General features: G+C 33.7%; 1 protein-coding gene and 1 long non-coding RNA gene across 2 annotated transcripts in view; both read right to left on the bottom strand.

Moving 5' to 3' along the window:
* The window catches only part of LOC127847266 (uncharacterized), an 89,944-nt gene extending 73,704 nt beyond the window's left edge, over positions 1-16,240 (bottom strand). The window contains exon 1 of the mRNA XM_052379063.1: positions 16,025-16,240. Coding sequence (XP_052235023.1) covers positions 16,025-16,165 — 141 coding nt within the window. The 5' untranslated portion in view covers positions 16,166-16,240. The remainder of the gene's footprint in view (positions 1-16,024) is intronic.
* A 3,071-nt stretch (positions 16,241-19,311) lies between these two features.
* On the bottom strand, positions 19,312-20,794 carry LOC127847270 (uncharacterized). Its single transcript, XR_008033892.1, has 3 exons — positions 20,724-20,794; positions 19,869-19,984; positions 19,312-19,588 (listed from the first exon to the last, which is right to left on the bottom strand). It is a non-coding gene; the product is annotated as an uncharacterized LOC127847270 (long non-coding RNA).
* Positions 20,795-27,573: the final 6,779 nt, after the last annotated feature.

The following is a 27,573-nucleotide window of genomic DNA, read 5'->3' as shown; positions in this document are numbered from 1 at the left end:
GTTTCCGGTGGCCCGACCCTACCTAATTTTTTGCCGCCGGTCCTAATCTTTTTTGAGCCCAAAATTCGAAAAAAATCGGACCGCGTATTTTTCGGCGCGCTCAATAAGCGTTCAACGTTATCGGCGCCGTACATTAAACTTTCAACATAAACAAGATGGCGGCGCCCAGCGCCATTACCGGATCATTTCGCATAGCGGATCACTTTGATGTTCAAGACTGCGTTTTGCGATAAATAGTTGAAATTGTTAGATGATATTTTGCACATAGCATCTTCAAGGCCTATTATTTAAACGCATTGATTGAGTTGTAATTGGAGCGTCTCTTTGTCAAACATTTCGGTATGTTTTGCTGACATGTATATACGACTTTGTTGACTTCTGTCTCGTTTCCAAATCGAGGTTGAACATTTTTTGTGGCCACTTGCTATAACTCTGTTGGAAAGTAAGAAGTTTACCCATCATTTTAAAGGCCATTTAGTAGTCTTTCGGCATGCAAAAGTCCATTTCAGTTTTGATTCATGTTTAAGATTTTGTCTGCGTGTAAAAATAAGACAATGTGCTGAATCAGTTAGCAACGGTAATTTTTAATCAAACTGGTGTTAAAGAAGTCTCAAACCGTTCATTGTTTTTCACCAGCACAACTTAATTACGCTACTGATCCGGTAATGGTAACTTGACTATACTGTTGAAGGAAAAAGTAATACCAGTTTGTGTCTTTGCCAAAGTTTTGACAACTTTAAGTCATTCAAATGGTCTGCAACTGACTGTTTTAATAGCTTGCTGGATGGTTTTGTAATTGGCAATTCAAGATAGCAATTTTTTTTCCACAATGGAATACAAAGTTTAAAGATTTCATGTTTTAAAATCCTCTTTAACGACTGGGTGCATCTCTACTAAACTGTTACATTGGATCTCCAAGAAATGAATATTGCCTAGAATTATTTCTGGCAGGATTATGGTCCTTTGTCTTTTTTTTCACTTTTGAATTTATTATTACAAAATTGTGTGTGTTCAACTCCTCTGCTTGACAAATTTTGCTTCAACTTTCACAGCTGAATGTAAAGATGATCATTATGGTAGGACTTCTGACTGCAAACAGTTCAGCCATTTTTCATTTTGTCTACTGTATATATAGTGTATTTGTCTCTGTCCAAGCATAATTGTCCATGTCAAAATTCTAGTTATATTTAATAAGTAAAAATGTTATCATTTTCAGGGCAAGCACAGTCATAGTGCTATAGTGGGGGACATATTGTTTTTGCCCTGTATGTTGGTTCATTTGTTTGTTTGTTTGTTTGCCCCAACTTTAACATTTGCAATTACTTTTGCAAGATTGAAGATAGCAACTTCATACTTGGCATGCATGTGTATCTCATGGACCTGCACATTTTGAGTGGTGAAAGGTCAAGGTCATCCTTCAAGGTCAAAGATTTAGCTTCAAAGCGGCGCAGTAGGGGACATGGTGTTTCTAACAAACACATTTCTTGTTTAAATTTATAAGTATAGTTTGATACAAGAAGCATTAAATGTCTGCTTTTCTGTGCTTGGTGTGATTTGATTTTGTGCTTGTTTATTGATTTTTGTGTGTGTAATTGTATGTATATAATACAAGTCGTAATAAATTTTCTGTTCTGTTCCTGAAATTCATGGGTAGATAGACCCCACGCCACCAGTACATAATATAATCTGAAAATGTGGTCCTTTGGGAACATTAACTGCATCCAAGAAATATAAAAGCACATCCGGTTTGATTGGGTCTTTCCATGGTGATAATGTTAAATGCAACACCACTGGCATTCCCGTAGCACTGCTTTTGAGGTATTTAATATATTATAAATAATAAATAATATAGAATACACTGCATGAACCCAAAGGCAGGCTTCCTGAAAAGGCCGGTCCTCCGGTCTTGTCCGGAAAAATTCTTTACGGTCCGGCGAAGTTTCTAATATCGCCGGTCCTTGTGACAGGCAAAAAAATGACTTAATACCGAAAAGTCATACTAGCCAAAAGAACGATAACACCCAATTAGAATAACTCTTTTCGTTAGTTTCGAGCCTTTTTGTAATTAAGAACACTATTGCGTCACTAGTTCTTAGGAGTGCTCTCCCTTTGTTTTGTTTTTTGTGAGAACGTCAATTTGATTGGTCCGATTATTACCATCTATCCATTTACAAAGGTTGTAACAAAAAACTACACATGAACAAAATGTTGTTGCTAACGTACTTCGATGGTGCTCAACCTGGCCATAAAAGAAAACTTACCAATGAAGAAAAAAAAAATTGAAAGATTATGAAGCCAAGCGAGTTAACAGAACTTTTCAAACTAAGTGGATGACCGACCGAAGTTGGCTTCATTATGAAGAGTCAAGTAACAAAATGTATTGTGACAAATGTAAACATGATCAAATGCGTCGTGCAAGTCAACAAATCCATTCGTTGTCGGATGTTGTAATTTTAGGATATCAGCGATAATTGACCATGAAAAATCAATCCCACACAGCCACGCCGTAACAGCCAAGAAGGCAAAGGAGATGTCACCACTAGAAAAAACCAAATCCCAAGCAGGCAATGCCATTAGAAATGTTACAGGCAAGTGAAAGACATAGGCTTTACTAAATTCTTCAGTTATAAACTTGCGCTGTTCGGACAGGTGAATTTTTGTCCAGACAGGCAAACTTTTCCAGCAGCCTGTCCTGTTGACAGGCACCTTTTTGGACTTTTCAGGAAGCCTGCAAAGGACCAGAAAGTATAACAACACTGAATCCCTATAGACACTGAGGGTCAAGCTCTCTGTGACTTGTTATAGTTATGCCTTTTATTGGTCATAAAATGGTATATTTAAGCCGTTGCCAGAAGTCAACATTAAACTCGGAATTAAGGAAAGCAACACATTCAATATTAATGAACAGCAAGTTTTTATTTCATAAAAGCATTTAAATATAGTCATATAGCATTACAGACATCATCAAATTTATTGTACATACCGTTATACACAAAACATGAGAAGAAAATGCACCATGTACGACAATTTCTAAAAAAAAAAATATTTTTAAAAATAAAATTATTTGCCTACCTACCTACCCTAATTTTTTTGGCCATGTCAGTGGAAACAAACGATTTTTTTTTTTAGGCCTTAAAAAACCCATAGCTTTTATTACCAAATTCAAGGACAATTAAATATCTTTGAAAAACCATGGTGTGATTTTGTGGTAAGACGATCAAAACCATATGACATGTTCATTGAACGAATACAAAGGAACTGTAAATTATGGGAGACGGAAATGTTACCCAAATTGCTAGCCTTCTATATGAAGTTCATGCTTCCTGAATTAGCCCTCCCAAGAATGGGAACATACATGTATACTGGAATTAGACAACCAAACAAACCATGGGTAAGTGTTGTCTATATGTTTTATGCTACCCCCTAAATTATTTTTGGGGGTATCATAAATTTATCTGTCCGTTTGTCCGTCTATCTCAACAACAGTTACTAAAAAATGTAATTCAATGAGCTTCAATGGAAGAATCACTACCAAGAGGAGATACACATACTATCAGCTTGTCCTAGTCTGATGATTTGTAACAAAGGTATGCCCCTCACAATGTTACCTTAAATTGTATATATATATATATAATATGTTTTTTTTTTGTTTTTTTTAATAACCCTTTCTGGGTTATGCACTGACATCAATTTTATAATTAATCTTTTTCTTATACAATTACATTCTGACATATTTAAAGAAAATTAAATTTTAAAACAATGCAACATATGATGAAATTTATAATAGTACAGAATTTCACATTTTTAATTAATGATTTTAATTAACATAAATGAAATATTTCATATATGATTTCATCTTTAAATTTATGGTTTAGTGTTATGCAGAATTTGGGAACATGAAAAGGGTAAACATTATGTAATACAGTACTTTAAGAGATAACTTAATAAATGTATATTTACTTCATTTCAGTTCATTCCTAATCAGCGAGTTGAAGTGACGAAGACAAAATGTACAAGTGTTTCCAAGCCATTAGTAAAACCTTCAAAATTGGTAGTACAGTACAGTACATGTAGATGATCAAACAGCGGGTCCATATCCCATCTATGCAATGATTCATTGACTGATGTCAATAACAATTCAACACCAAAGGTATAGAATATATATATTAATGATTTACCATTTTTGACAAAACAAGTTTTTATTAAAGATTTTGGTAATTTTGCTGATGCTTTCAAAGTAATTTTAGTAACATAGTGAAATATTTAATAATGTACATTCAAAAAGCTTAATTACCATCCATGCTTTAAAAGAAGTTACATTAGATATTATCATTTGTACATGTATATTGCAACCGACAACATTTGAAAACCTAATGACTAAACGATAAATAGTTCATAATGACAAATTTATATTTTTGTAACTATGTTTTCAATGGCAAATTACGTGTAAAACAACAAAAGTAAATTGATATATGCATTTTTATAAAAATGAATTAAATTCCTCATATGCAAACTGTAAAAGTGAAAAATTAGTAAAAGTGTAGGCATATTTAAATGTGGATTGTAGATTTTCCTTGTAACTAAGTCAAATAATCATCTAAATTACATTTATTGTTGGTTCTTATTAACTCATCTTGCTAAGATAATTAATAACTTACAGCAAAATAGCATTTTTATGCCCCCGGATCGATTGATTAGGAGTATATTGTTTTTGGCCTGTCTGTCTGTCATTGTATGTGTGTCAGTACAAAAGCTTAACATGTCCTTGTTTATGAATTTTGAAATAATTAATAAAGTAACTTTATATTTGGCATGCATGTGTATCTCATGGAGCTTCTGCACATTTTGAGTGTTAAAAGGTCAATGTCAAGGTCAAAGGTAAAATATATGGGTTCAAAGCGCAGTAGGGCCTAGGGGACATTGTGTTTCACAAAAAAAAGCTCTTGTTTTCATGTACAGAAATAAGGAAAGTAATCATGGTTATCGCTGTATGAAGATGTCTGTATTAGTCATTACTCATTATATTTATGCCCCCTTCAAAGGAGATGGGGTATATTGTTTTGCACATTTCGGTCTGTCTGTCCGTTGGTCTGTCTGTCCGTCCACCAAATGGTTTCCGTATGATAACTCGAGAACGCTGAGGCCTAGGATCATGAAACTTCATAGGTACATTGATCATGACTGGCAGATGACCCCTTTTGATTTTCAGGTCAAAGGTCAAGATCACAGTGACTTGAATGCACTACAACTGACAGCCCATGCATTTTCTTAATGTTTTAGGTTGAGCAATATGGTATAAGGATAGATCTATGACATAACAACTCTGGGCTTATTAGAGCAATATCAATTTCTCAATTTCCATTTGAGTCGCCTTCTGAGAAAACTGGGCATAATGCATGTGCGTAAAGTGTCGTCCCAGGTTAGCCTGTGCAGTTCGCACAGGCTAATCAGGGAACACTTTCCAATTTTATTACATTATTTGTTTAAATGCATTCTCTTCTTAGCAAAAATCCAATTGAGACGGAAAGTGTTGTCCCTGTGTGAACTGCAAAGGCTAATCTGGGAAAAACACTTTTAGCAAATGCATTATGCACAGTTTTCTCAGAACAAGGCTCATTTAAATGTCTCCTGTGTGATTTGACTTCTAAGTCAATAGTAAACCATTCCTGAAATTAGCAATATTTACTGGTTAGTTGGCAGGAACAATAGTTGATATTTAAAACCTTAATAAAATTATATCCTCTATCTATTTGTTTATGCCCCCAAAGGAGTGCATATAGTGATCGGTCTGTCTGTCTGTCCTTCCGTCAAACTTTGTTTATTTTGCAATTAATGTTTATGTGATAGAAAATAGAATTTCATGTTAATTGAACATGCATGTAGTCTGATTATTCATGTATACAATTTTTTTAGCTCATCTGAGCACAATATGCTCATGGTGAGCTTTTGTGATCGCCTTTTGTCTGTTGTGGGGCGTGCGTCGTCAACATTTGCCTTGTTAACACTCAAGGTCGCAGTGGTGTAGTGGATATGGTGTCCGCCTAGTGACCGGGGGTTCACAGGTTTGATTAACGGCATGGGAGCGTTCTTTGCATGTCCCTCAAAGACACCAAGTACTGGTTCTAGTCCCAGGAAACGGACTCAAGAGCGTTTATATAAGCCTTAGGCTTTCGATGCATTCGAGCTAAAATAAATAGGCTTAAACTAACACTCTAGAGGCCACATTTATGTTCAATCTTTATGAAATTTATCAGATGATTGGTGTCAATGATATCTTGCATGAGATTGAAAATAGTTACGGTTGCTTTAAACACATGGCGGGCGGGGCATTTTTCCTTATATGGCTTTAGTAAAACATTGCTATCAATATAGGCCACATTTATTGGCCGATCTTCATGAAAGTTTGTCACAAGAATTGTCCTAACAATATCTCAGATGAGTTTAAAAATTGTTCCAGTTGGTTGAAAAACATGGCCATCTGGGGTTGGGGCATTTTTCCTTATATGGCTATTGAAAAAACTTGTTTGCACTTTTTATGTCACATGTATTGTCCAATCTTCATGAAACTTGGTCAAAATTTTTGTTTTAATGTCGAATAATAATATTTTGGATGTGTACGAAAATGTATCTGGTCTGTTTTAAAACGTGCCCACCATGGTGTTCACTATTTATGAAAATTGGTTAGAACATTTGTTATAATGACATTTTGGGCTGCACAGGCCAGGTCAGTTTCTTTCAATCTCTCGTGAGCAACTTTGGGCCTTTCAGGCCCTCTTGTTTATAAATAATATTTTATTATAGGAAGTTTGCACCAATAAAAGGACTGGTCGATGCAGAACAGCAAAGTTTGTTGGTCGACAGATTCGACACAAATGGATTGTTGATAAGGAAACCAATAAGAGCAAATGGTATATTGGAACAGTGATAGATGTAGTATCAGGTAATTATTAGAAATATATAATTGTTTAATCAATTATTTTAACTCTTTGGCCCGCATACAAATTAATGTGGCTTGCAATCTACAACCTTTGAAAGCATGGTAACTAAAAGATAAATATTTCATAATGACCAATATCTCCTTTTTTCAATACCTTTTCAAAGGGCTAATGATGTATTAAAAAGCTAATATAGCACATATATGTATACTAAGGCTTGTTATTATGATGTTTGATATACCACTGTAATGATTTCACATTTATTTCCCAATTGTCCTGTTATAAACAAGGATATTAAAAAATGTTAACTAATGTATGCAAAAGAAAAAAATTCTTTATGATAAACTGCTTATTTATGAAAATAAGTCTTTGTTCCCATCAATTTTTATATTGAAAAAGATGATATTATATTAAAGTGTGTGATCAAAGTAGGAATTCTTAATGATGATTTATTGTTTTTAAATACTCATGATGCGCATTTTCTTTTTTTCTCATAATTGGCTATTTTGCAATTTTATATAATTTATTGAAGGTTATCAAGCTGCAAAATTGTCTCAAGTAGGAATTAATTTTATGTAAAATATAAAGCCATAAGAAAATAAGAATTTGCAAATGCTGATTTTGTGTAATTGTCTTCCAAATACCTATCCTTAAGGTTCTTCCGGTTGCTTTTTGTATTTGGAAAAGGATTGAAATACTTAATGCATTTGTTTAGGAAAAGACGGTGATCCACAAGCGGTACATGAAGTCCTGTATAAAGGAAAAGACAGCCCATATGAGGTGGATGGGCTTCAACGGGATTTGGATGAAGGCTCATTGAAGTTCGTTGATATATAAACAAGAAAACATTGCGAAAAAGGTATATTTATTTGTCATTAGGTAAATTGATATATCAATAATTAATATGTTAATTGGCATGCAACTTTCAGAAATGTGCTATTTCTCAAAATTAAATGAAATGACATAAAACAATAATAGCATATATGGATGGTGCCATCTCAATGGTTTGAAGAAACATTGAACGAAGTCAATATTGGATGAATTTGAACGTCTCCAGTGTTGCTTCAATCCAATACTTACATGTAACCAATGGAATAAAAGTATAAATAATTTCAAAAAGCAATTTTTCCTTTTTGTCAATATTTATTTTAAGTGTTCAAGGCACTTGACGTGACATGGTCTCTATCTGCAGGGATTTAAATCTTTGTATGAACAATTTGTATGCCCCCGGTAGGGTGTCATATAGCAGTTGAAATGTCCGTCCGTCTGAAAACTAACATTGGCCATAACTTTTGCAATATTGAAGATAGCAACTTGATATTTGGAATGCATATGTATTTAATGGATTTGCACATTTTGATTGGTGAAATGTCTAGGTCAAGGTCATCCTTCAAGCTAAAAGGTCAAAAATATGGGTTAAACAGGACGCATTAGTGGACATTGTATATCTGACAAACACATATCTATTTTAATCCTTGTATGACAAAGTTGGATTTGTGGCATCACTGAAGCAACCTTAATTGTATCTTACAATGCTTAATCATGTGGGGTATTATTTCATCATCAATTTGCATTTCATTATGACTTAAATACTAGTAATGTGCTGTTAACCCTATATAAATAAATTACAATGTTCTTTAAGTGCACATGTATTACAATTAGTGTATATGTAGTGTGAAGGCAAAATGGTAGAATAACAAAATTAATACATTCAGTGCATGTACAATTTAATACAAAATTTAGTAAAATCTGTAACTAAGAGATAATGTAATAGGTTTATATTGCTGTAATGTAACATTTATTGAAACATGTTGAAAACAGTGTAAAAAACAAAAATCAAGATGTGTTTGTGAAACTCTATGTCCCCCAATATATTTTACTTTTGACCTTGAATGATGACCTTGACCTTGAAGTTTTACCAATCAAAATGTGCAGTGTCATTAAATACACATGCATGCCAAATAGCAAGTTGCTATATTCAATATTGCAAAAGTTATGGCCAATTTTAAAGTTTGTTTGAAAAAAAAAGACATGGCAAAAACAATATGTCCCCCAGTATTATGTGGGAAACATAAAACTATTATTAGTATACACAAAATCATTATAAAGGGAATTTATTGGAATGCTTTCCACATTTCTGTATATATCTTTTCTTTTTAATAATTTGTCATTTCTGGCCCACCATACTTTTTCAAGAGAACTATTTTTTGACTCCATTTGTTTACCTTTTGTTCTTAAAAAATGACTTTATAAAGGAGACTTTTTTAAGTGTTTCTAGTGAGTTATATTTAATAATACTCTAACATAATCTTCTACAGTGGTACAGGTTCCAGCTGCTGTCAGTGGATATATGAATACAAGAAGAAAATAAGGACTTACAACTCCCAAGAAGAAAGTGGTTTATGAGGTGAAAAAATGTCATTATTGACTATTTGGGAAAGATTTATGTACAAATGATGCATGTATCACTGAAATATATGTTATTTTATTTGTACATATTGTTCCAAAATTAATATAGAATGCTTATATATGAAATGTTTAGTTTAAATTATCCCACCCACTTTTGACCATTTGAGGAAGTGATATGCCCTTTATGTGAATGTTTAATTTATTTGTTTGCAACAATTTGGAACCTTTTGGTTTGAGCATTGTAAGCCTACTGTATAATTGCCCCTTTCTTCAGCACACATGAATTGATATGGAATACAACTATATCTCGTGTGGCGTATTTTAATTTAAACTCTGGATTTTAATGACTACAAGTCGGTCGTGCAGTTAAATATGTTTTAAAGCATCGAAAGAATCCAAAATTATTTTGGATTTTGTGTTTGTCATGCATAATTTAAATTTTCATAGGAATAAAATAACTCACAGCGACAGGATTACGGCTTTGTTATGGTAAGCATTTGATACAAATGTTAATAAGAATTAGTGTGGTTGTAAATAAATTTTGAGAAATGGAACGCAAAAAAACAACAGAAAATGGAAGTGCATGCATGTTACTGTATCTTGCAACTTTATTGTTTTAAAAATTGGATAAAAGTTTGAATTTAGGTAAGCGTGTCGCTTAAACTAAATTAAGTTTTTTATGTCTCCTTTGCTCTTATATGGTATGAAATGCGTATCTCGTGTAACGTAATTTTATTCAAACTCTGGATTTTAATGAAGACAAGTCAGACGTGATAATTTATTTAACATAAAATATTTTTTAAAGCATCAAAAGATTGTAAAAAACATTTCCGATTGTATTTTTGTCATGCATAATTTAATCTTCCATAAGAATAAAATAACTCGCTGCATCAAGATTTCGGTTTCCTTAATCATGTTTTAGGTAAGAATGGTAAGCATTTGATACACAAGTTTTTTTTTGAATAGTGTGGTTTTTAATAAATTTTGAGAAAGACAAGGATGACCAGAATTGGAGGTTCATATTTTTGTAACTTTATTGATTTAGCAAAGGATTAAAGTTAAAATTGATGTACATGTAAGCGTGTCGTTAATACTAAATTTAGTTTTTTTATGACTCCTTTGCTTCTGTATAGTATGAAATACATATCTTGTGTAACATACTTTCATGTAAACTCTGGACTTTAATGACGACAAGTTGGATGTACGGTTTCCTATATTGTGTTTTAGGTCAAAATGGTTAGCATTTTATACTTTTATAATTAAAAAATAGTGTGGTTTTAAATAAATTTTGAGAAAGGGAAGGAAGAAGAGAAAATGGAAGTTCATATCATTGTAACTGAATTGTTTAAAGCATTGGATTTAAGTTTAAATTGAGGTAGGCGTGTTGTTAATAATAAATTTAGTTTTTTTATGACTCCTTCGCTCTTGTAAAGAATGAAATACGTATCTCGTGCATCGTAAATTCTTTTCAACTCTGGATTTTGTGATCGCCTTTTGTCTGTCGTCTGTTGTTCGTCGTCAACATTTACCTTGTTAACACTTAAGATTTTAATGTATTGCAGATTCAGAGATGTCTGTTCTGTTTCAAAGGTCATGTGAAAAATAAACTTACGGGATGTTGGCATATTTTAATAACATATAAATATTGTTCAAATCTATTTGTTGAAAGATTTAAAATAGCTAACTTTCCTCTTACATGCCCTTGTATTTCAAGATAGAATACTTTCCTTCACAGAGGAAAGAGGTCTGAGTTTGAATCTCAGTGAGGGCTTCGGAGGATGATTTATTTTTAGAAAAATGATTATATTTGCTCAACTTTGTATATGACTTAAAGCCACACACCTTAAAATTAACTGCATGGCATAGTAAATTTAAGTATAAATAAGAAACATATTTTTATCTTTGCCATTTAGAATATATCTGGTGATAACAAGGTAGAAATCCGTCTTTTTTCCGCTTTAAAACTTAAAAATAATCGCGTTTGTCGATATAGACTTGTACGTCTACAAATCCTACTTTTGGTTTAAAAGCGGTACCGTTTGAACAATAATATACATGTATTACTTTCTAACTATGCTATAGATTTAATTTTATCTATGCCATTTAGAATATATCTGGTGGTTACAAGTTAGAAATCCGTCTATTTTGCGCTTTAAAACTAAAAAATAATCGCGTTGGTCGAAATATGAGTATACGTAAATAGAAATCCAACTTACGGTTTTTAAATTAAAAAAATAATTAATGACTTCCTAACTAGGCTATAGATTTAATGACAATTTTGCACACTTTCAAATTGCATCTTTATGTATTGATTAACATGTATTTCATTTCAAAGTGTGTGGCTTTAACCAAATAACTTTGAAAAATTCTTTTAAAGAATGAGGTTTCTGAAAATTCAATTATTGAAGAAACATTTATAATTTGAGGGTACAATAAGACAGCAAACTAAGAATAGACATCCAGTTGAGGTTTTTTTATCAATTGAATATGCAAAGAAGAAATTAAATATCAGCAATACAAAAGCCTATAATATGTTCAGCGTGTGGTTTTTCTATCTACATGTATCTATATATACTCAGTCAAATCCAAACTAGGCAAATATTTACTGGACAGTAGGTCCTTTAAAATGGGAAAAAATACAGGACCTCCTCTTTTTTTATAGGGCCTACTGGCTAAAGAATATAATAGTAAAATAACTTGGTTTCATTGCTGGGATCAGGGTGTTTATTAGGGCTGTCACGATACGCCGTGAGCGTACCGCGGTATATCGTGGTACAGCAACACTGTATCGCGGTACGTACCGCGATATTTTACAGAATATGAATCTGTGAAGAAAACAGCAGAATAACAAGCTTTACAAACTTTATTAAACTCAATAATCAGAAAACACTGGTATCATAGTATGACTAGAAACTGTAAAAGAAACTGTAATAAACTTGATAGAAGTAGTCATTGTTATTGTTCGCGTCTTTTTCTAAAATGCCCGCCATGTTGTTTACAATAGCTGTGACTACGATCTGTGTAAATCGAACGCTTCAAGGGCATGTTCAAAATGCGGAGTCAGCGGGCCCAGTATTGAAAATCCATAGCGTTCTGACTCTTCCTCGACTTATTCAGAATCTTTAGATAACATGATTCGGAAGTGCCATGCTTTGAACGATCGATATACTAAAGAAAGAAAATAAGAAATAGAATAAACATCTTTTGGATAATTATGAACTTATTTGCAAAGGAAATCTGTCCCTAATTCCAAAAAAGGTACGGACCCATACATGGCCGTATTTTAAACGTGAAAGTTAAACATCTACCAGTGGAAGCGCTTGCTTGACCTGGATATTAACGGATTATTTATTTAGCCCTTTTGAATCGCTTCTACATTTTTCAAAACGATATCTATATCAAAATAATTATGTAATGTATTTATATATGTGCTAATATAATAATATTAAAAAAACCGGTGCGTCAACGCCATACCGCGGTGCGATTTTTTTCACGACATGCACCGCGATATACCGGTGAATCGTGACAGCCCTAGTGTTTATGATATAAAATGATAAAATTATTGAATAGCTATTAATTTTAAGGTCACACATTTGTATCTGACGTTAAATAATAATACACGCCATACATGGTACTAGTCTTGTTTAGTTAAAAAATTATTGTTTTTTAAATGCTGAACGCAGTCGCATGTTAACAGTTAATATAAACAGAAATCGCTTCTTTGTAATATCTTAAGAACAATTTCCAAAACAAAAGTAGCTGATACTTGTTTTACTAAGCTACGCTTAGCGCGCATGTCAGGTATGAGTCTGGTCAATACAGCCTTAACCGACAACGGCCTCGATAAATGACAACCGGCCTGTTTCACGCATGGACATTGATAGCCAAGATAATAACGGTTTGAATGACAATGATCATTATTATACATTACTATTGCTATTAAAACCACACAAATTGATATCTGCATCATTTAAATTGTAATATTCAGATTTATGATTATCTTGTTAAGCGACTAGGCCGTCATGGATTTGGACCGTCCTGACCCACATTCGTAAGATGCACATAAATAGACCAATCAGGTGCCCTCGGAAAATTCCGTCAGCAGAAAGAGCGTTGGTATGGAAAAGCACGTGTATAAAGACGCTATTGCTATTTTTGCACCTCAGAAAACGTTTTTAAGAGCCATAAACAAACCTATACAAACCTATGAATTCGTTTTGTTTTTTTACCGGACAATCGGTCTCGTAAATTTGACAAACATGCCTGACCTTACACTATTTTACAGGACATGTCCGTCGGTCCGACCATGTTTGGCCAAGACTGTACTGTCTAATTCCCCTTTCGGGTATTATTGACAGGTAATAGATATGACAGAATACTCTGTAAGTATATTTGTGCACTGGAATTTTTATGATGAGTTGAATTATTATTATTGTATATACCATTTCCATGCGATAAAATTTAGAAACCCATTTATTTCTCACAAACTGAGGTTGAAAAGTAAACAACAACGGGGTTTGATTTTACATTCATTATTTTTTTGGGGTGTTTAATACATCTATAGTTATTCAAATTACTAATGTTTGATAAGGTTTTACTAATTATGGGTATAGTTAAAAATGTTCTGTCAGTTTAAAACCATGGCCGTTGAGGGCATAGCAGTTTTCCTTGTATGGGCCAATGGCTATAGTAAAATCTTGTTACCACTCTAGAAATCACATTTACTGTGTATCCTTCAAGAAACTTGGTCAGGTCATTTGTTCTTATGATGTCTTGGCTGAATTTGAAAAACTGTTTCGCTTTCTTTAATTTATTCGCAAATCCTAATAAAGTTTGGTCAGAACATTTGTATCAATTAAATCTCAACCAAGTTTGACACTGGGTTATTTGAGCTAAAAACATTGGTTAATATATCAAATAAACAAAAAGCATGTTTACACCACAGAAGTCACATTGTTTGTCTTATCTTCATCAACATCGGTATGAATATTTAACTTCAAAACAAATATTGGACTAGGGATTTCAATCGACGCAGAATCCTGCGTTTTGACGCGAGCTAATTAAAAATGACTTGTTTTTGACGCAACCCTTTTTTCTGCCGTGCGTCATTTTTACGCATGGAATATATCACCCATGTGTCAATCAGTTAACATCTCGAGTTCCATGGTAATAAATCCCCCTTTTGCTCCTAATCAAAATAAATGTTTCAGTATTTGAAACTCGGTCTATAATCGAGGGAACAGAGGTCTACCCCGGGCGTTGTTTTTTTATACTCTCAAGTCATAATACTACACATAAACATTAAGAAAACACATTTCCTCGATTAGATATAAATTATCCGAGTAGAATTAATTTGCTACGGCTTGACCTCTGACATTGTAAATGGCGGACGTGTTGTAAATTCACATTAAACCTGCGTTCAATTATAAAATGGCAATTCAAACCATAGGCGCTCGATGTCAATGTTTATATTTATTTTTTATTATTATTATTATTTTGTTTTTAGTTACCCGTAGTTTATTATAATGCAAACACATACTAAATCAATAAAAATCTTCCGACAAAACGTCTGCTTAAAAAAAGTTCGACTATGTACATAGAAATTGACAAGGTAAATCACTCGCCATTTTCTGAAGCAACGGAAGTGCATCATTATGCATAATTAAATCGCTGTCACCCCGCTCGCTTATTGAAATCCGCAAGCAGGCCGGGAACCTCGATCTTTTAATATCAATAACAGTCATGTACATGCGTGTATGCCTAAAGCCTATAGAGACCTCCACAGACGATGTGATAAATTCCTGTAACTATTGTTTCACTCACTTAATGGGGGTAATCAACAAAATATGTTGTAAATTACATACACATGGATCATTCCTTACCAATTGTTTAACTGGATTTGGTCTGCCATGGTGGTTTCCAAAAAAAAAATCACCGATTCAAAAATCAAATCTGGCGCCCGTAGTGTTTGTTGACTGTTATTGATATTTAAAGATCGAGGTTCCCGGCCTGCGCGCGGATTTCAAAAAGCGAGCGGGGTGACAGCGATTCCAAAACTACCCAAATAGTTTTTCGTATCCTTATTTTGTTCGTACCCTATTATTTCATACTCAAATTTGTTTTCGTACCCAAATTTGTTTTTTTCGTACCCACATATTTTTTCGTACCAATTTTTTTTAGAAATAATCGATTTTCAATTTGATTTGATCTCTCCACTCATTCCATCACGCGAAACCCTTAAGGTGTCGCAACTCTAGTACGTATGTAAATGGTAAAGGGTTAAGATATATATTTACAACACTTCTAATTCACACTCTGTTATATTGGCAATACCAAAAATGCAAGGTTACTCTCAAATGGTATATAAAATCTGTTTGAAATTGGTTAAGAGCCCTACTTATCTCTGTAAGCAACTGAAATGCGGCAGATACCAACTAAGCCTGTTTGTCAACAGTCAACGCGGAAGGCATCAAGGGTGAAGTCTCTGATATCATTGGGACACATGTTCTGATCAAGTTTCATGAAGATTGGACAATAAATTTGGCCTCCAGACTGTTAACAAGGTAAATGTTTACGCCACATGACGCCCGACGGACGACGCACGAACAACAAAGGCGATCACAAAAGCTAACCATGAGCAAGTTGTGCTTAGGTAAGCTTAAAAATGTGAATACATGTACCTGTATAAGTTTATCAATTTCTGTCCGTAACATGTTCTTCAGCTTGATGTTGTTTTGGCATATGTGCACAAATGCAGTTATATCTGCTTGCGAAATGTGTTCTTTGTGAGTATATCCGGGTATATCAATAAAACATTTCATTTGTTCCCAGCCGTTCTTATACCATTTTGAGCATTCTGAATTGTCCCATCGTGGCGCGTTGTTTACATGTAGGTTCAGAATTTGGTCGTACAAAACACCACACAAACCTTTATTTAGGCATATTTGTGTTTTCGCAGGTGATTGGCAACCACATTTAATGTTAACAGACTTCCCCTTTGTTGGACATTGATTTCCTGAATGACTTTGTCTCAACGTCTTAATTGAACAGTTGGCGCACGAAAAGGTAGTCAATTGACACAACCGTTTAGTGTACGTCTCATTGATTAAATACAAGTCATTGCAGTTCTTTTCCATGAAAGGACATATTCCGTCCCTGACATACCTTAAGCCTAGACATGCTTTAATCCAGTTTTTCAATCCAGAATCCTGCACTTTCTCATTCATGTTTATTGTTTGTTGAGTTTTATCTTCATAACGTTCGTTTCGGAATTACACGTTCATATTGAGGTTGTTTGTTTATGAGATCTTATAATCTTATACATGTACGTGAACGTTCTTACGTTCTTAATCTAAATTCTTTATATTTTTCTTCTTTACATCCAAATAACTGTTTAATCTTTATTGAGCTGTTTCGTATTTGATTGTTTCGAAATTGATTTAAAACTACCCTAGACAATGTCGATAAATACCTCCTTGTTTAAACTTACTAACATAAGTCTCACGTATCCTTAGCAAAAAAGAAAATGGTATCCAAATTTTGTCAAACACGAAATAAAATGAAGAAACTTATATAAAACACAAGAGATGAATTGAATATTCGTTATGTCATATTGTGTTGTTGTTTTTTTCTACGGCTATGCTCCGATTTTTAATATTCGTCCGCTTTGTTTGTTGTAACTTTGAATGTTTTCATTTGTTGACGAGGAAAGTTATGTGAATGTAAATTGAAATGTGAATGTTGATCGTCAAATCATTGCTAGTTTATGGTGCATTTTCAATTAACCAAACGTTTTTAAAATACATATTTAGAGCTATTTTTCTTTGCGTAGATACCTGAGTATCCTTTTATGTCGACGATATAAGTCAATAACCACGGTGCCTATACCACGTGACTTTTTAAGATCTGTGTGGGGACTAAAATGTCAACAAAAGCGCGACGAAGGTAAGATTTTTATGGATATTTTTTTAATATGTCACCATTTTCAATGGGATAAAGTGGAGAGCCCGCTCATTCATGATAGCTTTCTATAGGTATCATGATTTTTTTAAACAAATAAGTATTTTTTCAGTAAAGTGCAATCGCGCGTTTGAAGGGTTAGAAAAAGGTAGGATTAGTGTGGGGGCATTATTTTATTTTGATACAAAAACATCACCTCTGGTGCAATTAATCAATAAACGGTATGGGCGGAGCTTACACTATATTATTTTGCATTCATTTTCAGGTTTATGTAATATGTTTACGAAACACAATTCAAGAAAAATATTCTTACAGTAATATGATCTGGGTGGTATACGTGTTTAGAAGGATCTGTGTGGTATCCGTGTTTCTACAATTCACGGATAAATTGAAATAATGACGACAAAATATTTTTTTTATATTTAATTTCAATAATTTCAATACAACAATTACTACTACTACTATTACTACTTCTACTACTACTATTAGTTATAGAAGTAGTAGTAGTAGTAGTAGTAGTAGGAGTAGTAGTAGTAGTAGTAGTAGTAGTAGTACATGTAGTAGTAGTAGTAGTAGTAGTAGTAGTAGTAGTAGTATTACATGTAGTAGTAGTAGTAGTAGTAGTAGTAGTAGTAGTAGTAGTAGTAGTAGTAGTAGTAGTAGTAGTAGAAGAAGAAGTAATAGTAGTAGTAGTAGATCTATTATTATCATTAAAAAATGATTCTTTTCAGTAATCACATATTTGACACTAGTGAGCGGAAAGGGATAAGGGAAGAAAAAAGAGGAAACTGTTTCACGAGACAGATATGTTATACAGAAGGGGACACTAGGAGTAAGTTGGGTGCGGGCGAGACGAAACGATAGCCTGACAGAAACTGTTGCCAACAATAAGAATGGGGATAGACGAACACAATTGAAAATTTAATTCGAACACAAATTCTGCAATAGAGATTGTGTCAAATATTACACAGGTTGACAAAAAGCAAAGGCATGTTCTTTCCTGAGTAATATGTATGTTTTAAAATCAAATGTGAAATAAAAACTGATAAAACTGAATCCACCAGACGTATTGGTTTATCATGGATTTCAAAGTGCCTTGCATCATTGTGAAGAAACTTTAAACGACCAAACAAATCATACATTTTCGACATTATTTTCTATTTTGTTGTTATTTAAAGTTGAAAATAACCGGCACGATTTACTAAAAACAAAATAATGGTCATTGTAGAAACATATATATATATTATATATGTGTGTGTTTGTGTGTGTTATTTTCATTTATGGAATTAATATTGTTGCATTAGTTTATTACATAGTATAGATATTTACAATCATGCGCCATGTGTTTGTATAATGTCATGTTATAAATTATGACATTGTATTCAGTGTAACAAGTGTATGCTTTTATTTAGTGTTAATTATTTTGAAGAGAATATAAAAAGTAAATGAATAACTATTATATTAAATGATTATATATGTATGATTCTCCTCTTGTGTTGTGGTGGGATGCAGCTGTGAAGAATGTCAAGACGTATTTCAAATAAATTAAGGAGTATTGAATTGTATACTCAACCTCATCGCCTACATTGTTTATTGTCAATTACCACGGCCTAGAATAAGTATAAGCAGGCAGTTAATAATGTATAGCAATCGTGAAAATCACTACTTTTTAGAAACCCTGGCTGCTTATGATTATCAAACTATCTTCAGACAGCGGTATTTAAAATTGAAATCAACGAAAAAACATCGCACAACTTTAATCAAGTTATAGTTAATAAAGAATCACAGATTAGATAATACAAATCACAGATGCGATTCATTAATGAATAACGTAAATCCAACTTATTGCACAATTATTTGACAATAATTTCAAAAGAAACACACAAATTCGGATAACTTAAAAAAATATTGTAAAGGAGAGTTAAAATAAAATAACGAATAAAATAACGTAAAACGATATTCAAGTTACACAGACAAACTGTAAACTATTATGATTGTTAATCAGTATTCACGGATTTATGTGAAGTGCTCACGTGTCGAGAGAGGTTTTTTTTGCGACTGTACGTTTGAAACACTCCTCATATATGTAATACTTGTCAGGCATGTGGGGCTTGTCGTGCTCTTTGAGGTCAATCTCACTCCTAACTGCCAACCCACACTGGTAACAGTTCGACTATCCCTCTTTTTTGCACTTTTCTCTCGAGCCACGGGTAGGTAGGTACTTGTCCGAAAAGCTCCTGCCGCACTGTACACACATCGTGGGGTCCTTCGTTCTTTGAAGCCTTCTAAGATTGAAGGCATCGTAAGAAGAAAAAAAGCTATTTTAATCACGTGACATTTCAATGCGTAAACTCGCTATTTGAAAAATGTTAGTATCAGAAGACCCGCGTTCGTTATTTTTTTTTTAATTACCAACGATTTGACGATTATTGAGATATTTCAAAATGTATGATAACCTGAGAGATGAGATATATTGTATATTTGTACTGTTTCACGAAAATCCGTTCATCTGTTTGTTAGTATAACTGTATAAAAATGTAACTATTTTAAGGTATTTCATCTTACCTGAAATGCTTTCCCACAGCAGTAATAGTTTCCAGAGTTAGCGTATCTCCTAATGTGGCGCAATAATCCAGCTCTGGTCTTCAACATTTTTCCGCATTCGGAGCATTGGGCCATACCTTAAAGCAAATATAATATCTAAAATAATATATAGAATACATTACTTCACGTGACAGTAGTGTTTGGTGCCAAAATAAAAATGGAATTTAATACAATAACATAAAGTGTACACCTATTTAAGGTATGCATGGCATTGTCATCAATTTAAGATGCTCCAGCGTAAGATTTTAATTTTATGATGGGGATTGTATAGCATGCCTGTATATCATAATTATGTATTAGTTCAACAAGCGGTGCAAGCGTAGTGTATAGCCATTATGTGTTTTACTTGCTATCGCATTTAAAAATCCAGTTTTAAATACATTGTTGACAAGCATTTTTTTAAGCAACTGAATAGAACTGAAAAACTTGTAAACAGTATACCACACAGATCCTTCTAAAAACGTATACCACACAGATCATATTACTGTAAGAATATTTACCTTGAATTTTGTCTCGTAAATAAATAACAGAAAACTGAAAATGAATGCAAAATGATATAGTGTAAGCTCCGCCCATTAAGTTTATTGCTTTATTTCACCAGAAGTGATGTTTCTGTGTCAAAATAAAATAATGTCCCCACACTGATCCTACCTTTTTCTTACCGTTCAAACGCGCGGTTGCACTTTACTGAAAAAATACTTATTTGTTTTATAAAATCATGATACCTAAAGAAAGCTCTCATGAATGAGCGGGCTCTCCACTTTATCCCATTGAAAATGGTGACATATAAAAAAAAAATATCCATAAAAATCTTACCTTCGTCGCGCTTTTGTTGACATTTTAGTCCCCACACAGATCTTAAAAAGTCACGTGGTATAGGCACCGTGATAACGATACAGTCGATACCCAGATGGAATGTTAACGACATGTTTCGCTTTCAAAATGCGATAATATTCTTTAAAGTTACTTGCGCTAGCTCTCTTTAACCAAAAATGTTATTTCGTTTATGTGGATATAATAATGTTGCGGATGTTCGTTTTACACGCAATTTTATTATGCGAGTTTTAAGGAATGATGTCTATCACCTACACGATTTAATGATGTGACGAGAATGAAACAAGAATTCGGTTACAACTTAACTTTTGTTTTTATAATAAATGTATTATTTAAACGAGCGATGTGTTTATGTAGCTTTACTTGTAAACGAAATTATGCTCAAAAGTTTTCCAAATAGCCCGTTCTGCGGTAACTATGTTTATTGGGCAGTTAAACTGTGTATTGTACGACCAGAAACAGTAAAAAATCGATTTGGCATGAGCGTGTTATTCAATATTAACATGACAGGTGAGTTAATATCGGCAGAGAGTATGCGAATGGTGTTTAAACATTGACATAACAAACAATAATTCATAAGCAAAGTGTCTCACAAAAAATCATGAACGATGACATTTATACCTTACATAAGACGAGGTTCTTTAATGGTCTTAATAACAACTTAATGGTCTTAAGGTCGTCGTGGTGTAATGGATATGGTGTCCGCCTAGCGACCGGGAGGTCACGGGTTCGATCCCCACCGAGGGAGCGTTCTTTAGATTCCCATAGACACCAAGTACTGGTGCTAGGCCCAGGAAACTCGAGAGCGTTTATATAAGCCTTAGGCTTTCGATGCAATCGAGCTAAAATAAATATGTAAAAGCTAATTAATAACAACACACCATGCGCAGATTATTGCGTGATTATTGCGTGACGTTCATTCTTAAATGCGCGATCGCGATCATTATTGAGGGGCATAGATTTCCCGCACACCCCATATAATGTCATGCTACCAGGCATTTTTACTCGTATATGGTAATGGTAATAGTTATAGATACTATCGGGAATGAAACGTTTAGAAAACAACGACATGTCATAATTGGCCGAGTACTATATTTGGACATTATTACATAACAATCTAATATCTTTATAATTATAAATCTTTATATATTATATGTACGTGTATACTATGTTATTGCTTTTTATTCATTATTGTGTGCGCTAGTATCTTGAGATATGACTTGTGTTCTACCAAAATACGAAACATAATAAACAAGTACATGTTCATTTAAACGAGTGTGCTTGTGCGATAACAGTATCACATTTCACATTTATACAGCAAGCTGTTATGTGTATGTCAATAACTAACCACAGGCTTTAAATGATTTTGACTTTAGTCCATACAGATAAGTATTTGGTAATACAGAGTGGTTTTCAATACATTCGCAGATAATCGGGAACTTAAGAGTGAAAAACGTAAACAACGCCGTTAATTAGTATCGGTTTTTAGCATAGGTGCGTTTACGCACCTATGCTTATGGTATATACCACATTTCAAAAATCCACATCTATCGGTTACCCATTATGAAGCCTTACCTGATCAAAAATCAGACGAAATATCTATTTAATTTAGTATATGGTCATTCTTACATTTTTTTTTGGAAACGTTTTTCTAACGTTTTCTTCCAAGAATATTGCTGACACCGTTTTTAGTGAATTTTTCTAAGACCGTTTTGTGTCAAAAAATTTTCTTATAACCTAAAACAAATTTCGTTCGTAAAACAATTCTATCTGCACTATAAATCTCAAACTCCTGCGCAGTGGCCTCCCTATACGAGAAGTTACTGACCGGGCGAAGCAAGGGAAGTAACTGCTGTGAGGAGTTTCTATAAAAATCTGCATTCAGAAATCTGTATTCAGAACTCAATCTGTTGTGCACGTCTGCATCTAACGCTTACCAAAAGTTTTACGACAAATTCTTGACGCAGACGAATAGGGTAGCGTCTTTTTTCATTTGTGAAAAGAATAGTTCGATACAGATCTGTCCGTGCTTAAATTTTGAAAGGCTTGGGTAATTATTTTTCATAAGCGTTTCAAACACTGATGTAAATGGAAAGATTATCTATTTAAATAGTCGGTAATTGTTTGAAATTATTGATTTGAGAAATTCGCGGATGGCGATATCGAACTACATTATACCACGTGACGCCATTCTTCCCTGTATCTTGCACCTATGCTTTTAACGCCATCGGCGCTCTCGTTACCTCACCTGAGCACAACGTGCTCATGGTGAGCTATTGTAATCGCCTTTTGTCCGTCGTGCGTTGTGCGTCGTGCGTCGTCAACATTTACCTTGTTAACACTCTAGAGGCCACATTTATTTCCAATCTTCATGAAACTTACTCAGAACATGTGTCCCAATAATATCTTGGACAAGTTCGAAAATGGTTCCGGTTGATTGAAAAACATGGCCGCCAGGGGGCGTGGCAGTTTGCTATAGTAAAACCTTGTTAACACTCTAGAAGTCACATTTATTGTCCGATCTTTATGAAACTTTGTCAGAACATGTGTCCCAATAATATCTTGGGCGAGTTTGAAAATGGTTTCGGTTGGTTGAAAAACATGGCCGCCAGGGGGCGTGGCAGTTTTCCTTATTTGGCTATAGTAAAACCTTGTTAACACTCTAGAAGTCACATTTTTAGTCCAATCTTCATGAAACTTTGTCAGAACATGTGTGCCAATAATATCTTGGACGAGTTCGAAAATGGTTCCGGTTGGTTGAAAAACATGGCCGCCAGGGGGCGTGGCAGTTTTCCATATATGGCTTTAGTAAAACCTTGTTAACACTCTAGAAGTCACTTTTTTAGTCCAATCTTTATGAAACTTGGTCAAAACATGTGTCCCAATAATAACTTGGACGAGTTCGAAAATGGTTCCAGTTGAATGAAATACATGGCCACCATGGGGCGGGGCAGTTTTCCTTATATGGCTTTACTGTATGGTAAAACCTTGTTAACACTCTAGAAGTCACATTTATTGTTCGATCTTCATGAAACTTTGTCAGAACATGTGTCCCAATAATATCTTGGACGAGTTCGAAAATGGTTCCGGTTGGTTGAAAAACATGGCCGCCAGGGGGCGTGGCAGTTTTCCTTATATGGCTATAGTAAAACCTCGTTAACACTCTAAAAGTCACATTTTTAATCCAATCTTCATGAAACTTTGTCAGAACATGTGTTCCAATAATATCTTGGACGAGTTTGAAAATGGTTCCGGTTGGTTGAAAAACACGGCCGCCAGGGGGCGTAGCAGTTTTCCTTATATGGCTTTAGTAAAACCTTGTTAACACTCTAGAAGTCACATTTTTAGTCCAATCTTCATAAAACTTGGTCAAACATGTGTCCCAATAATATCTTGGACGAGTTCGAAAATGGTTCCAGTTGAATGAAAAACATGGTCACCATGGGGCGGGGCAGTTTTCCTTATATGGCTTTACTGTATGGTAAAACCTTGTTAACACTCTAGAAGTCACATTTGTGGTCCAATGCTCATGAAACTTGGTCAGAATATTTGGACTAATAATATCTGGGTTAAGTTCAAAAATGGTTAAGATCAGTTAAAAAACATGGTTGCAAGGGGGCGTGGCATTTTTCCTTAAATGGCTATTTACTACAAAACCTTGTTAACACTCTAGAAGTCACATTTATTATCCAATCTTTATGAAACTTGATCGGAACATTTGTTCAAATAATAGCTTGAGTGAGTTTGAAAATGGTCATGGTTTGTTGAAAAACATGGCCGCCGGGGGGGGCAGTTGTCCTTATATGGCTTTAGTGAAAATTTGTTGACACTATATTAGCCACATTTATTGGCCAATCTTCATGAAACTTGGTCAGAACATTTGTCCAAATGAAATTTTGCCAGAGATTGAAGCTGGGTCGTAATTGCTCAAAAACTAGGTCACAAGGTCAAATATAAAAAAACATGTTAAAAGTCACTTTTTTGGTCCAAAATAATCTTCATGAATCAACTTGCATTTTTTTCAGAACAGTCTAGTTCCTTTGGCTTTCAGGTGAGCGCCTTAGGGCCTGATGGCCCTCTTGTTAACAATATGATATAAATTGTATGCGTTCTTTATTGTCCTGCTGACAATTGTAATAAATGAACAGCTAATTGATGTTTTTAACTACATGTAACCATAACTCATTTTAAATCATGTGGTATACTTTAATAGCGTGCCATGGAGTAAAAGCCATTATGCCAGGCATGTGCAAAACATGCATGTTCCATGTAAATGTAACAGAACAATAATTGGGATCTTAAAAAAAAACAATGCATGCGTCTATCTCTATGTATTTTAATAAGATGATTTAGGTTTGTAAAGATTAAAGTTCAGCCACCTCAGATTTCCATAAACATGTTTGTGTTTTGTTCACTAAAATCAGAAATCAATCCGTCCTTTTTTAAATACAAAGTTAACATTTTCAGGGAGAAAAATCAGTCTGTTCATCATCAATCAACAAATTCTCGTTCTTTAATATAAAATGAATTTAAGAACTATTGTTTTTAATTACAAATGTTTGAGGATTTAAAATGCCAACATACTACGTATATTCACGAACATAAGCAAATACCTTAACATTACTCATCAATGATCACAAATTCAACAAGTAAACCAATGGGTTCTAAAATTCTTGCTCTTTAGAAGTGTTTAAAACTGGAAGAATGGTTTGTAAAGCCATTATTTATTACTGACTTCGTAAATTAACGGACATCGACCGATGCATTTTCAAATTTCCTGTTCAAATTTACTTTTTGTATAAAACTAGCAATTTAAACTTTCTTCACTACTTCGTTAATGAACATACTATAATTAGTTGTGGTAAACACTTCATAAGGAAATATTTTTTTAACACCAACATACTTCGTATAAATACAAACATTTGACAATGGATTACAATTTATTCATCAAACCACACAACTACCTTTACAATAAACAACTTTAACATAAAGTCTTTAATTCAAGGATTCAAACTGCCAACATACTTTGTTATAAGGGCATCAGATAAGGATCGTTTTATTGTTTTTTAGGGTTTGTATTTGAAATGAAATAATTGAAATAAAAAATACATCGTTAACAAAACGATTATTAAAATGGGAAAACGAATTACAATCAATTCTTAGTCGTATAAGTTTTATCGTTTCGCCCCGTATGGCATTTGATTTAAATAAGTGCACTGTGACCTTAAGCACGCTGGTAATGCGGATACTTGGATAACAGAAGGCAATTCGATAACAGAGCAACAAAAGCCGCGCGCGAAATATAAGTTTTTCGGGGTTTTTAAAATAAATATCCTTAATATTAGTTTTAAAGACACGGTTCATGGTGAAGTTGCTAAATGGTATAACCTTTTGTATTATGACGGAAGAATTTCAAAAAAGAATGGTAGATGTTTGCTAAAAATGAGAACATTCCATTGGAAAATAGTATAAACTGGATGATCAGTACTCATTTTCCACAACATAACAAACTTGGAAATGTTGCAATACAGATTTGCTATGCCAGCATGTAGTCTAATTACTGTGCTTCAAATATTGAATTTTTGATGGTACTCATTGATATATAAACACAGATAGAGCATATTTTAGTACGAGGTATGCATGATTTTGACACTTCGATTCCCAATAATATTGTTACTATTCTAACCAATGTGTTTGCTATTCCAGCATGTAGATCAATTACGGTGTTTAAAGTAATGAAATACTGAAATGTTGATAATATTCAATGAAATATGAACAAAGAAAGAGCATGTTTAAAAGGTGGTTTGCATGGTGTAGTATACACTTTGATAACGGATACGTCGGATATTGGGGACTTAAACAACTCTGGCACTCTGATATGTTGTAGACCGGCGAGAGTACCAATGTAGTACCAAAGAAGCAGATATGTAGAGGAATGTATATCATATTCAGCACTACAATCGATATAAGAAAAATAAATTGAAACTTCACGCTATAATGATCAGATTTCAATCCCAGACATACAGAGAAACCATTTATTTTCGACAGCACAAAATTTCGTCATTTTTATAAAAATGACGATTTCGTCAGCACTTAAATTCGCCGATTTCTGATTTTGAATTTAAAAAAATGCGTCAGCCAATATCCGATTTGTGCGTAATACATATTCGCGATCAATCGCAGTTGCGAAAAATCGTGGTACGAATGCGGGAACACACTTGAGAATCACTGCAGGAGGGGCCTGTTTGTCACATGCCAATTAACTAGTCTTTTGTTATCAAGGGACAGTAATGGACCCTCATAATATATGTCATTCACACGTTCATTGTTATGATTAGCGGACAAGTGGGATCGAATAACCGTTAACGAGTGTTTGTAACAACGAAGCCAATTGCCAATTAGTCTTATTCTATTATTATAATTTCCATACTGATAACAATTTTATTAAAATGCTGTCAATACCGTTTTAAAACTGTTTGTGTTATACGAAAGAGGTTCCAGATTGTTAAGTGTTTTTTTTCAAATAAAATGCTTTTTTATTCTGATATCAACATTAAAATTATAAACTCTATGTGTGTGTTTGTTCTTAAAAAGTAAACTACCGGTATATAAATCAATAATGTCAATAATTTAAAAATAAATAAATTGATACATATAAAATAGTAATACGTGTGGTTAAACGCAAACAATCAAACAACAAACAGCAATTAAAATATTCTTTATTTATTTGTGATAAATACGCATGTTGATCACACATCGTCATCTTTTCATTTGGTTTATTGTCTTTCATCAGCATTCGCTGCGTGATGGCTAATATGCAACACCCCTGAAT

This window comes from Dreissena polymorpha, chromosome 10 (genome assembly GCF_020536995.1).
Source record: "Dreissena polymorpha isolate Duluth1 chromosome 10, UMN_Dpol_1.0, whole genome shotgun sequence".
NCBI classification, from domain to species: domain Eukaryota; kingdom Metazoa; phylum Mollusca; class Bivalvia; order Myida; family Dreissenidae; genus Dreissena; species Dreissena polymorpha.
Note: the sequence above shows the minus strand (reverse complement) of the source record. Positions and strands in the feature narration are given on the sequence as shown.